A 13,041-nucleotide genomic window follows, 5' to 3' on the forward strand; every position below is an offset into this window, starting at 1 on the left:
AACCAGAAGTGAAATATATTCATCTTCATCTTCATTTGTGTGCCTGACCTTAAAGGACAACGCCGTTTCATCCTGTTTTACTTTGTTTATATTTGGCGGACCCTGCCACCTTTGTAGCTTCAAACAGTGTTATGGGGACTATTTTTCCTCTGAGAACAGCTTGTTGAGTCAGTTATGGAAAAAAATAAATTGTTAAAAAAAAAATCACATTGTCAATATTAAAATTGTGAGTTTGAATTTATTCTCCAAGAAACATAAATGTGGATATAAATCGGACATAAATCGGATAAATGTGGTGAAGAAGAAAGTATAATAATTCACCAGTAGTATTTGAGTTACTTTCCGGCACAGAGGTCTCACACCAACAATAGCAGACAAAAAGTATTTCTTCTTTTTTAAACAAGCAGCCGAAATAGCCACGTGCCTGCTGTGTTTTGTTTCCACTTCATTCCACCACTGCGATGGAAAGCGCTTCACTGTTAGACCGAGTCAGCACACTAAAAGTTTCAAAGTACAAATTTACGAGCGGCACCTGAAGGCAGCAGCAGCCCGCCGCTGCCAGGAGGAGAATCTCTTTTTCTTCTCTTTTATCTGCGCGTGGTAAATGATGCTGCGCGCTGATTGGCTGCTGGCCGCTGACTTGTGCTCCATCCTGCTGGCGGACTCTCAGAGCCGCGCTGAGTGCTCAGTCAGCGCTCCTCCCGGTGATCCCCGACACCGCTACCTGCCGCTGCTGCTCACACAAACACACACACACACACTCACACACGTATACACACACTCACGCTCATGAGTGCGCGCTGCGTCTGTGCGCACCACCGGCTTCTGCAACCTGCAACTGACTTCACCTGAGCGAACAAACCGGGGGACCTGACGACCAAACCATGCGCGCACACTGCATTATGCGGTATCGCAGGTTATTACTACTTTTGCGCTCTTTCAGGAGGTAACGGGGGAGGTGTAAGCGCGCGTGCCATCACCATGGATTGCCTTTTTCTTCTGATATGGACTTTACCCATCCCGCTGGTCGGCTGCACCTCACTCAGGCTCCTGTCCACTTTACTATCCTGGAACATTATCAAGGCATGTGCGCTTTATCAGTCATGTATGCACCCTTCAGTCAAACACACGCACCGGCTCAGTGTGGGACCAAAACAAACACACATTTGTCTCTTTTCAGCATGATTTGTGCCAACATCCGCCGCCGCGCTCACTGATTATGGTGAAAAGTAAATCAAGTGATTGTCATCCCGAATTAAACTGTGCAACACATGTTTGAGCAGAGGAGCTGCATGCATCACCTGCAGTGCTCCAACCTGTTGCTACCTGTCCATGATTGTTTTTTTTGTTGTGTTTTTTTTTTTTGCAGACGCTGCACATTTACTGCTCACACACCTCCCACAGTGTGTCGGCCAGCTATTCTTCCAGCAACAGCCACGGATTAAATCTCGGTGAGTACTTGTCTTCTGTGTGGATTTCCTCCAGCGGGCATGAGTCCACGTTCAGCAAAGTGAAGGGTTCACCTGTAGGACCGCTGTGTCCTGTAAGATGGTCTTGAATGAAACAAGCAGGAATTTTAGTTTCATTGTCAACCCTGTTCTGACATGTTTACAGCTTATTTGTTTAAAAAAGCCACAAAAAACACGTTAGGAGCTTCAGCTGAGGTCTTTTTAATGTGCTGCTGGAGGCGTGAGCGGTGAGTGCAGGCAGATCACACACTGGGATTCCCTCTTGGCCACTTTGACCCACAGAAACTGAGGGATTCCTCCTGAGCTGTCCCACTTTTTAACTGTTGGTTCCAAACATACAGAAAGTCAGAACCTATAACAAGGCTGCAAGAGAGAGAAAACAAGTAGAGAAACTTTACTATGTGGAGCACCGTGACAACTGCATGCAATCAGGACATCGTGACATTTACAAACTCTGGCTCTGCAGCTGTGACCCATATCTGACATGCATGGAAGTATGATGTTGGCGCTACGGCTTCTGTTCAAAGCCATCTGTGATCCATATGAAGCACTGAGCTGGGAGCCTTTCACAGTGACCTGCTCACATGCTGCTGATGGATCCTGATGTAGCTTCTGGGAGCACTTCTTTGATTTTCTGACTAAATGTGACACCATGGTGAGGTACGTTGATCACATCTATGATGTGGTTTGGCATCAGATTTTGTCTTTAGCTAAGTAACATAAAGTGGCTGACATGCTGGGAGGTGTAGTTTCTTTTAAAAGCTGTACGTAGCTTTACATTCATGAACCCAGAATGCAAAGCAAGCTGATAAACAAGAGCTAAATGCATATGTTCCCCTCGTTCTTGGCCAAAATATATTCTGGAAAATGTTGTAAATAGCAGAACAGAAGCAGAAGGAGATGAAGCAGGATGTGTGTGAGCCAGAGAACAGAGATAAATCACAACCGACTCCTGGAGCAGAGGTATCTGAGTGTTTGATGTCCACTTCCTCTCCGTCCCTCCTCTCCTCAGACTACGTGTTCGTGACTCCGGTGGAGGTGGACTCCGAGGGAGCGTACCTGACGCACGACGTGACCCGGCAAGGCCGCCGCAGCAGGAGGTCCCTCTCTTCTTCTCGGCACTACTGGATCTCGGCTTTCGGGCAGGACATGCACCTGGACCTGCACCCGTCCTCTGTGGTCGGCCCAGGGTTCACCGTGCAGACGCTCGGCTCGGACGGCGTCGCCACGTCGATGGCCGATGAAGCGTTCCACAACTGCCTGTATCAGGGATTTATCCGTAACCTGTCGGCCTCCTCTGCAGCCATATCAACGTGCTCTGGACTTGTAAGTGTTTGCCAGTAACTTCTTTGTTGGTGAGTCATTGCAGGCTCTTGTTATGCTGATGACATGGTTATCTCCTTAAGTGGATTATATGGTTTATTGATGGTTGAGAAAATTTGCCTTCCCCTGGGTTGATTGAACATTTCCAAAGCAGATCTCAAACATGCTAACAAGAATGGTTTTCATTTTCTGAAAAGTTTCGGGGACATTTTGGAAATCAAAAGCTCGCACCCACACCCAACAGCTTTGGTACTCCACCCCTACCTCCAGCTCCATGCCTTTATGAGCGAACAAGCCCTCTGTCCTGCGATGACCCCAATGTTGTGATGCATCATTGTCTGCACGATTCAGACCTCGCTAACTCTGCGTCTGAACTGTAACATTACATCATTGCCCATGAGTGCAAGCATCGGTTCCTTGTCCTTTGTCAGGCGCTTTCTTTGAACATGAGGAGGAGAAAAGAGGGTGAAAGGATAGAAGGGGGAGAGCGAGAGAGGAGGGAAAGGTTACACTGCTGACAGTGCGACACGTGAAGAAAGGTCATGTTTCAGTGGTTATTGTGATGCCAGCACACATACAAACACACCCAACACATCGATCGGAGAGGACCGGATCGACTTTTGTGTGCATTTGTCACGTGTTACTACTTTGGATTTGGATTTGGGGAACAGATTTTGTTCACTTGTTGCAGGCAGGGCATCCACAGAGCAGCAAACACCCCTGCTGGCTTTAGAAGTGTCATGGTGAGGAGCTGAGCTGGCTCACGAGTCCAGCTGTTCACACCAACACTAATTGAATGATTGCCTACAAGTGGAGGACCATCTGCGTCGCCTTGTGGAAACACGTTTTCATCACATTTTCCGCATCATTGTCATTGTTTGTGTGTCCAGGCTAACTTTAGCTCAACATTAAATACATTTAATTGCGTTCTTTCAGAAAGTGAGACGAGACGCTCAATGCCAACTCTGGGGTTGTTGTGTTTATCATGCAGCTGGAGTCAGGACAGGTTTAGCCTAGCTTTTACCCCGTTAGCAGCCAAACCAAAGTACTCTCTGTACGTATGTCATTCAGTGATTCAGGCACAGTCAATACAGACATCAAGTATTAGTATCTAGCGGTATGATATAGATGTTATAACAGACAAATAAATGTTCACTTTTCTGACTTTTCTTTTGTTATCTGACATAAGCAGTGCTAAAGCAGGTCATGGGGCTAGCTTAGCTTGAAAGTAGGAAAACATGGAAAAGAAATTGGGTGGGAAAAAATCAAGTGTAATTAAACCTCTTATCTACAACACATTGTACCCTGTTTAGAAATGTAAAAGCAGGAATTGGTGAGCGGAATACAAGTACTGAAGAAAAGGATGAATTAAAAGTCATATTTCTGTTCATACGTGAGCTTTAAAGTTTGTTGTTTTTTCAGATTCAGTAGCTTGTTTATTCATGTCTTTGTGCTGAGGAAGCTAAACGAGTGAAGCCGTGTGACTTGACTTCATTTCTATGCAAAACCAAATAACAGAGTTGATGATATCAGCGATGCTGCGTTCAGGCTCCAGATGAGGACTTTGATTGATTTGTGTGAACTCTTCACAGCAAGCTACAGACAGTTTCCCTTAAACCACATGTAGTCTGTAATTACAAGATCATCTGCTTTCTTTTGTGGTTTATGAGCTACCTGGACCCTCCGGCCCACCAGCACACATGCATTCCTTGACACATCCCACACCAGCCCGGGCCAGATGGACACACTACACCTCCATAAAAGCCATACCTCCATTTATCATCAAGCCTTCATAGCTCCTCTGGCCTCCTCCTCCTGTGCGTACCCTGCTCTTTTGTCCTCTGGTTGCCCTGCCTCTACATCTCCTCTTATTTGCAGCAATTAAAGCCAGGGTGAAGTTTGAGCCGCCTGGCTGGCAGCGCTAATCTTCGTATTGTCCCTTTCATTAGGCTAGCTCCCACTCACAATGCAACACCACTGACCCGTTCTCTTAAAAGCGCTGTGAGAACACAATGTGATCGGGTCGTGATTGCATCTGAATGGGCCGGGATGAAGACTTTGATCTATTTTTACTCCTCCGGAGCTTTTTCTTTTTCATCTTCCACTCCTGAGTGCGACCTTAGAGCCAGCGCTGCCTGGATGTTCACTCGGCCTGTTAAATGGACTATGGATAAGCAACATTGTTAGAAAACTAAGAGGGTTAATGAATAAAGTGAGACAAAATGACAAGTGCATCAAAAGGGAACGCTGGCCTTCCCTCGTCTCGTCTCTTCCTCTTAGTGCATCAGTCTGTGTGTGTGCTGGTGGACTGCTGTGAGGCTGAGAACAACGGGAGCATTTGACCCCTGCTTTCCATCTAGACCTCCACCTGAAACATTTGGATTGAGTACAAATGAGGAACGAGCCACTCAGTGATGCAGCGACGGACTCGAGAAAGGGATTATGGTGGGATTAAAAACAATGCTAAAGAGCAAGAAGTCAGAAAAACAGACGAGAAGACGGGGAAATCCGGGAAGACACAGGACGGAGAAAAGCAAAGAGGCTGAAATAATGAATGAGAAGAGCTGCGCTGAGAGAGGGAGCGTTGTGCAAGAATGATGTGAATTCATTGTCTGGAAGCTCCCAGGGAGGCTGGAAAGTCTCTTTATAGAGAGTTGGAGAGATGGACTCTGTTTATGTCAAAGGGTTTACGATAAGAAATGTTGTGAGAGCCGGAGAGGGTGTGAAAGAAAGAAAAGGAGCTTCCTCGTACTTCATGTCATTGTCTCCTTTCAGCAGCGCCCAAAAGAGCGAGAGAAGCGAGAAAGAAAGTGTCTGAAACAGGGTTGTTGGACTTGACCTGCTTGTTAATAGGAGGTGTCAGCACCAGATAGTGGGCCAAACAGAGGCCAGGTCTCCTTTAAACATTCACCCGGACCAAGCAGATGGAAGTGGGATTCAGCTGTTTAAATGAGGGCCAGGGTGAGATGGTATTAAGAGCAGAGCAGGATGGATGGATGGATGCAAAGAGGGATTTTCTACTGTAAATCCCCATTAATTGAATATGGTGTTATTTGTTGGTTTTAATTACACTCTGGGTCCTTCTGGAGCACCCTGCTCATGTATCTAAGTGAAGTGAAGCTGTCTCTCTCTCTCTTGTGCATGAGAGTTGAAAGGACGTCATTTCAGATCTAATGCTCTCTGATTTGTAAGAGGAGTGAAACGGGCGGGGGTCTTCTCTCTTTCTTCTTTTGAGGGTTTCTCATCCGAGGTCGCTCTGCTGGTTGACCCCAATCCTCTCGGCTCATGTGAATGGGGGTGGGTTCGCGTTTGGAGGGGTGTCAACCTGAGCTCTCACAGGTTCTTACTATGTTGTGCAAGTTTGGAGCCGCTCGCCACTCGTGTGAATGCAGAAGAGAGGAGTGATTTACTGCTCCGCTCCGTCCCTCCAGCTCCTTCCCAGGATAGGATTCTCCTCTCTGGGGTGACGAGGGCACATCACAGACCTGCACTGCCAGAGAAATCGTCACTCGAGATGGAAATGCTCAGAATGTGACAAGAAATGTTGCACTTTTTGCAGCTTTTGGATGAATGCTGTACGGACAAAGTGCTGTAAATAGACAAACACCCAAAGTGATAAAAACAACACAGGATTTGCAGCGTTCTAAGGCAATTCTGAGAAACTCCACCAATAGCTTGGACTGAATAATGTTTTACATTAGAAGACAATCTTAATTAACTGTCACAGTTTCTAGGAGATTAATATGACATGTTCAGCCAGCAATTGTTATGTGACAGTCAGTCCTAAACTGGAAGATGTTCACTTTCCGCTGATATAAAACAGGAGTCGTACTTGATGTATAACTTCAACAATCAATCAATTCTTAAAAAAAGCTAACATGTCATTGTTCTCGTCAGTTGACTAATAGATCTTGCATTTCCAGGCTTCAAGCTATGTGCTTGTGGCTAAACACAATGGTTGAACCAATCAGCATCATATGTGGAACTAAGAGCAGGTCATGTCTGGTGAGAGAGGCGACTGTTTGTATGCAGGCAAAAATGCTAATTTGCTCCTCACCTAATGAAAAGGCAAATGCTTGCCAATAAGTTAGCGTAGCTGCTTTAGCATCAGTTGTATCAAAACTGGAACATGTATTTTGTTGAAAAAGATTAAAGGCACTAAAGGCTCTTAGAGTTGAATACGGTTTTTTTCACACTTTTCTGGACAGATTTCGGCAAAAGTTTGATTTACCAATTGTTTTTTCTGAATTGTTTCTAAGGGCTCATGTCCAGATGGTTCTGTGGAACAAACAGTCTGGCCTGTCAAGATACAGGAGCTCATCATCAAATGTTATCAGTCAAGTGAACTCAGATGTCTGCATGTAAAGTTGGGATTTCTATATTGTCACTAAGCTTAACTTTCTCTATTCATCCACATCTTGAGGCAGTAGATGTTGTAGTGTTGGAGTGATTAACACTTCAGTCCATGTGTTCCATAAGACTGGGTCGGCTTTAAGAAATACACTTGCTGCATCATTGATGAAGTGTGTCCCTGTATGACGGCTTTAAATAACGCCGCGGGTCACGACTCTGCAGTCTTCATTACTGAGACAGTTGTGTGTTGGATACCCCACCATGTCGCCATGCCAGGCTGTCTGTGTCAGGCCGTGGCCGGGCTGACCGTGACCTTTACTGTCACCTTTCCCAAGCCCCTGCAGGCCAGGTCAGAGACAGGTTAGGCTTTATGGAAACTGAGCTCTCTGGTTCATAGTGACCTGTAGGTGCCATTCAAGTGATCAGTTGTCCTCTTCCTCTTTGTCCTTAGGTTGATACACCAAGCGCAGTGTCATTTATTTGCCTTTTCAGTGCATGGTATGAAGTTGTGAACTGAGTGAAATGACAGTGATTGGCATATGTTGTCTATTCTTGCTTGAAGTAGCTGGTCGACTTCAGGGTTTACAGCAGGCGCACTGATACAGCCTAATTTGACTCAGCAGGTGACTTTGTTTGAACTTAGCCACATATTTTAACAGCTACGGCAAACAAAAAGACTGAGAGAAACAAAGTGCTTCTGCAGATTTCAGCGACTTCGTGGTCAATTTGTGAAATCAATTGCACACCAGTAATCAGTAAATTCTCATATGCTTTGAGTCAAAATGTCTCAATTTCACTTGCTGCTCAGTTACCTGTGTTTGAGTTTCTATAGTAATGCATGTTATTGAGCATCTAATAATTCCAACTCTTAGTAAACATTGGAAACACCCACACACTCTTATGTGTGGTCACGTTTTCCCAGCCGTAGTCTGGTTTTGGGATAAGCTCTGGAGACTTCTTGATGTGTTTTGGGAGTGGGCCTTATGACCCTGTAACCCCCAGGTGTCACCTTTAATAGCTTGGATGTGTGTTTGTGCACCCATGTGTGAGCGAAAAAACACAAGAGGACGTGTCAACACACACCCACGCTCTTTTTTCTCCCTCGTCTCCCTTCATCTTAGATCAAACCTGCCTGATGGCCGTCGTTGACACGGTGCCGCATGTTGTGGCAGCCATCAGTGACTGCTGTAAGAGGGGAGCTCCACCTACGACCTCTGTCTGTCTGTCTCCACCAGACAGGGGGCTCCCTGTGGTGTGAAAAAAGCATTTGCTCTTTTCCCGAGCCCTGCTATTGATGCTGGATGCACTGCAGCCTCTGGAGGTCTTTGTGGTCGCAGAACACATCACAGTGTGAATATATGAGAGGCTGAACTCCATTACATGTTAAAGACGTGACATCCTCACTTGCAAAACTGCTGCTGGCATGAAAGCCTCGTAAGTTCTTTGGTTGTTTTTGTAAAATTGAATATGTCTTTCAGGAATAATTGATGATTAGAAGTAAATTCTACTCCAAAACTGCTGTATTATACTGGATTATGAAATGGCATTCAAATATTTTGAAAAAGTGTCCATACACGACATCTGGAACATAAAAATATCTGGCCAAAAGACAAATACTTAAACACTCCGTTTGAATATTTAACACACGTAGCGGTTGTAATCCCATTAGACTCTTCATGGAGTTGAGACAGTATATGATTACTCATCTGTAGGGTGGGAACGGGGACGACATATGATGTGTGTGTGTTTGTCCGTGTGCTCCAGATCCCCCAGGCTTTAGCAGAGTTAAAATGACACTTGAATGACCGATTTCCAGCCAGCACTTGGGCCATTTGTACCTGTCTGGTTTCTGTAAAGGCCAACAAATTGGAACGTCTCCCTGCTACAATATGCCTTTCTGGCTTGGCCATAATTCAGCGACTGGGCTGGGCCACAGAGGAGCTCAGAGCTTGGCGCTACAAGAGGAGAGTGGCCCGGAGCCGTTCCCTGGTGGTCTGGATGCTGACAGTGATGTAGTGCCCACTGTTAGATGCCAGCAGGAGAGGGGGGTCAGGCTCTCAGCATGGGTGTGGGATGTTGTGTGTGTGAAAGCCCGAGAAAAAACAGAAAGCCTGTGTGTATGTGTGTGTATGTGTGTGTGCTTGTACGTCCTTTCTCGTCTGCACAAGGTCTTTCTCACACAAGACTAATGGCTGGTGTTGAAGTCTTGAAGTGGATGCTGCAATTCCTACAAACAGAGCCCATTCATCAAATATGACCTACTATTGTCACCGCTGAGCAGCATTTAATGGTGCCATAGTAAAACGGTCCAGGCTTACAGTAAAGCTGGTAGTGCCAGTTTTATTATATCAATGTATTTTCCTGTCTTTTTATATAGTCCTGGACGGTTTGGATAAAAGTTAAGCTCAAAGTCTGTCTTAAATAAAGCCCAGTGCCGTTTAATGTCAGGGCCCAGACACAACAAATGGATAGCAAAGAACTTGTGGTGCATCACCTCATGTCACCTGAGTATTGACCAAAAAGTTGCAGTCGACCACACCGTAAAGACTAAGGCCACATAGCAAAGGCATTCTTTACCTGCATGAGAGGAAATAACTTTCTGGTGGTAGTTTGTATTTGTCTTTCAAAAAGCCACCAACCAGAAGACTGAATATACAAACTGTTGTTACAATAGTTTTCGCCTACCATTTTCACACCATTATTACCAATATAGCCATTTAAAATTGAGCAAATGTTTCATAAAATGTTTCAAATAGCACTGGTGTTGTAAGCCTCTGGTCTTTCAGTTGTGATAGAAGGAAGAAGAGGCAGAAACTGAGAAATGGAAAACTGCACTCAACGGCTGAAATCATTGTTCCTACAGTGACAGGATGGAGGAGCGTTCCCTTTCTTTTTCAGTTTCTCTTCTTGCGAACTGATTTGCTTAACTGTCAATCAAAGTGATTTCTCTCGCTGGCGGGGTCCACCACTGATTCAACATATTCAGTCTGCAGAAAGGCTGCCAACGAGGGGCTGACTAGTGCCAACAGCTAGGACGCTCTGCCAAAGCTGGTGCTTAATAGATGCTTAATGACATCCTGACCATTGGCCTGGTGTGTTCAGGCCCTTAAAGACCTCGCCTCGACTGGTTTCTAGCAGTCTTGCCTGTTAAAGTGTTTCAGACTGTTGGACAGGGAAAGGTTCGCCGGTGAAGAAGAGTATGAGGTTTTAGTGCTTCATGTCGATAATGAGTTCTTAACTTGGATGTGTTGAGCAGGAGGTTGTTATAGCAACCAGTGGCCACATGGACACTTGTTGGTTATGCCATCAGTAATGTTTGTGTTGTTGTGTCAGTGTCATTAAAGACAGTGGTGGTTGCTTCTGGGGGCCAGAGAGCAAATGCCTTGCTGGTCCCAGTAAAGGTGGATATATGGTCTTTCAGGACAAGGTGGGACAAAGTATTGTTGGATCACTTGAACATCGTCTTTTATTGTCCACCTCTGTAGGTGCGCTGGGATGTCAGTCATCATAAAGCATTAGTAGTCAATCATTGTACAAGAGAACAATAAACAGGCAGAACAGTAAACATTTCCTGGTGTGTGATGAGAACCAACAGTAAGAATTTTATTGGAAATCATGAATTCGATGTGAACAAAAGAGATTATCGATGAAATCTATGATAATCTCTTGCATCTGTTCAAAATGTGCTCCAGATTTTCTTGTCTTTCTCTTCTTTTTATGAAATCACATTGCCTCCATCAGAGCAAAAGAGGAGTGGTGCAGTAAGCAGAAACAGTGAAAAGCTGACGAAGCAGGAACACCAGGAATGTGGAGAAAACAGCTAACAGGCATTATTGTCTGATATTTAGTCATCCTGCAGAAGGATTAGCGAGCTAGCTAGAAGAGTTAATTAGCAGAAGACCTCCTCTGTCTGACCTTCTGAAAAAGGGATTTTACCTTTATCATTCTTTTTAGCCTGAAGAGAAATTTGGGCATTTTTCCACCTTGCACTCTCTTATATTTGTGGCCATTCTGAATAGGGGTCGTAATAACTTTGCACTCCCAACCTTAATTGTACAAATTTGAGAAAATTGAATGCTTGCAATTCAATCAAACTAAGATTGTTGGGGAAAGCAGTATCCTAGATTTTCATTTACATTTTAAACAAAGCAGTACGTACTATCTGGTCTGACGGAGGTGTAAACGTGTTTTTCTCCAAGGGAATGTTTAAATTCCTGAATTTTCGGGGAAAATGGGAAGTAAAGTGAAATATCAGTGACCAAATGACTGCATGCCTTTGGATATATCATTATACCATCAGTGGATATAATGACCTACTGTAGAAACACTGTTTCCAACAAATTAGTCTTTTCGCTTCCTTTGCAACTTTCAGTTCATTCCCCTGCTCTGGGTGTTGGGGTGTGACGGGCAGGTACGGCAGACATCCATCTCTGTAAGCTCCACCTTAGCAGCCTCCGTTGCGTTTGCTGGAAAATGGAAAAGTTGCTTTCTCATCAGCGTTCTGTCTCATCAGCATTTCAGCCGAGTTGAAAACTTTTGAGTTGATGTAAATTTCCCTTTCACATAATTTGCTTCACAGCAGCACTGTGTTTCTAAGTCAGTGAAAGTGTAAGGGCGGCAATGTAACCAAGTTAGAGTGCAATTAACACACACTTAGAAGGAGGACATTTCCATTTGTATGGGCCGGTGTGGGAGTAGCCCTCCTGTTCCCTGCTGTGTGTCTACATGGGATAACGAGTGGGACCGTGTCCGATGCCTCCAGATGACAAAAGACTCATCCAACACCATCTCTCTTTCTGTGTGCCCACCTCTGCTGTGCTTCCCAGACGTGCTCAGAAGGTGTCAGAAGGTTGTTCAAAGACCATTAGTGAGCCCAAACAAGGACTGTAAGACCCCTGGCTATTGACACCTTGTGATCCTAATCAGTTGTGCATGAAGAGGGACATCTATCACTAATGGAGTGGTTGCAAATGACCTGGCCCCCGTCCACCGATGGATGCAGCTGTATTTCTGTGGATGCTGCAGTGGGCTGTGGAACACAGTCATTTAAAGTTAAAAAGATGGAAAATTCAGCCAATGTTCTGCCCTTTCATTGGCCGCTTGGCTCTGCCGTGCCATCTTCTTCTGATCCAAAATCCCAAATTACCATCTCTTCTCTACCCATTTCTTAACCCATTTTAAATACACATAATTCACTTGAGCAAACTGTAATTACTCAGATTGTGATTCCACTGAATCTGTTTGGATGCCTGAGGGGCCTCTCTGCTCCTGTATGATTTTCCCCCTCACCACACACCGTGTTCACGTGACTCTCTGCTGAGCTGGAGTGCAGATGTGCTTTAGAGCTCAGTAATCACCAGCTTGGGGCTTCTCGCTGCTCGGCACTAGTCTTTAACAGCATGTAAGCACTTACTCATTTGCCTTATAATATCATGGTATGAAACCTTAAAAGGGGATTCAGTTTATACAGAGACGAGCAGAAGATGCCGCCTCTGCTGACATAAAACCTTACGCTGCCAAAGACACAGAGCTCTTTGTTTGTAGTGGCTCCTCTGAGAAAAGGAAAAGACCCGAGAGAGTTTTAACCCTCGTGTAGGAAATGATGGCATTGATTTGAGGTGATTTGGGTCAACCTGTAATCTGACGGTGTGAATCTGTGTGTGAGAGTCCAGGATGTGCGAGTAAACGTGGGAGCAAAGTAAAGTGGTGTTTAGCAGAGAGCGTTCATCCCTTTAATCTAGCCAAGTGTTAATGTACAGAGATAACTAGAGGTCTGCTGTATCAACGCTCCAGCTGCAGCCACAGCCTTTCTCTGCTGCCTGTGAACTCTGTGAAACTCCATACAGCTGATCCATCCTTTTCATCGTACATCATTAGGTGCACAGGCCAGCACATG

At 45.1% G+C, this 13,041-nt stretch overlaps 1 protein-coding gene across 2 annotated transcripts in view; it reads left to right on the forward strand.

Annotated features, from left to right (window-relative positions):
* Positions 1–687: 687 nt before the first annotated feature.
* Positions 688–13,041, forward strand: part of adamts18 (ADAM metallopeptidase with thrombospondin type 1 motif, 18) — a 62,853-nt gene continuing 50,499 nt past the window's right edge. Inside the window, exons 1-3 of one of the 2 annotated variants that reach the window (XM_030413455.1) lie at positions 688–1,083; positions 1,370–1,451; positions 2,482–2,795. In XM_030413455.1, coding sequence (XP_030269315.1) covers positions 982–1,083; positions 1,370–1,451; positions 2,482–2,795 — 498 coding nt within the window. In that variant the 5' untranslated portion in view covers positions 688–981. Of the gene's footprint in view, positions 1,084–1,369; positions 1,452–2,481; positions 2,796–13,041 lie in introns of those variants that run through there. The other variant, XM_030413456.1, reaches the window with a different exon arrangement.

The sequence above is a fragment of the Sparus aurata genome, chromosome 4 (assembly GCF_900880675.1).
Source record: "Sparus aurata chromosome 4, fSpaAur1.1, whole genome shotgun sequence".
NCBI lineage: Eukaryota > Metazoa > Chordata > Actinopteri > Spariformes > Sparidae > Sparus > Sparus aurata.